Source organism: Galeopterus variegatus, unplaced genomic scaffold (genome assembly GCF_000696425.1).
Source record: "Galeopterus variegatus unplaced genomic scaffold, G_variegatus-3.0.2 Scaffold9354, whole genome shotgun sequence".
In the NCBI taxonomy this organism is placed as follows: Eukaryota; Metazoa; Chordata; class Mammalia; order Dermoptera; family Cynocephalidae; genus Galeopterus; species Galeopterus variegatus.
In genome coordinates, this window is record NW_007735465.1 from 16,798 (window position 1) to 17,664 (window position 867).

General features: G+C 66.0%; 1 protein-coding gene across 1 annotated transcript in view; it reads right to left on the bottom strand.

Annotated features, from left to right (window-relative positions):
• Nucleotides 1-867, bottom strand: part of SYT8 (synaptotagmin VIII) — a 2,578-nt gene continuing 1,711 nt past the window's right edge. The window contains exons 6-8 of the mRNA XM_008593575.1: nucleotides 634-739; nucleotides 402-535; nucleotides 1-304 (exon numbers count right to left, since the gene is read on the bottom strand). Of these exons, the coding sequence (XP_008591797.1) occupies nucleotides 71-304; nucleotides 402-535; nucleotides 634-739 (474 nt within the window). The 3' untranslated portion in view covers nucleotides 1-70. The remainder of the gene's footprint in view (nucleotides 305-401; nucleotides 536-633; nucleotides 740-867) is intronic.

Sequence of the window (867 nt, forward strand, 5' to 3'; positions counted from 1 at the left end):
TTGTGGGAAAAGGCATTTATTACAGTGGGTTCCCCAGCGTGGCCTGGGGAGACCAAGGCACAGTGTGCTTTCAGGAGTGAGGCAGGGGCAAGCGTAGGCATGGCTGCAGGGCCAGGGCACGGTCCACCTCCTTGGCAGGCCGCAGGCGGTGCCACTGGGCGATGGGCCGCCGGGCATGGGCCAGCATGTCTGCCCAGTGCTGCAGGGGCTGGCCAGAGGCCCGAGCGCCCAGCAGCACCTTGCCCACAGGCTCGGCCCGGAGCTGTGGGCCACGGGCCCAGACAGCCAGCACCAGGTCCACGCTCTGAGCAGACAGTCCAGCAGTTGGTGGGGAGAGAAAGACTGTGGTCAGCTTGGCCCAGCACAAGGCCCGCCCCTGCCCCTGCCCCCCAACGGCCCACCTGGACCTGGCTGAAGGGCACCAGGAAGGTGAAGGCCTCGTTGAAATAGGGGGTGGCTGTGCCCTTCCTGGCAGACGTCTTTCTCCTCTTCCACTTCTTCTGCCTCAGCATGAGCTGGACCTTCACGTAGGGCTCTAGCCAGTGAGAGGGGACGGTCAGGTGTCTCAGGTCCAAGGGCTGAGCACAGGGTCCTCACCCTCTGTCCACTGGAATGGGCAGGTGTGACTCTCACCTGTCAGCTCTGGACTCAGGCCTCGGGCCTCCAGCACTACCACAGTCAGCCGGCCCGAGCTGGGCACGTACCGGAGCGAGAAACACAGCTCCCCCATCTGCTCAGGCTGTGGCAGCAAGGGGGGGCTCAGCCTGGGGGGCTTCAGCTTGGCTGGGGGTTCAGCCTGGGGGGTTTGACTTGGGGGGCTTCAGCCTGGCTGGGGGTTCAGCCTGGGGGGTGTGCCCCTGGGGGCGT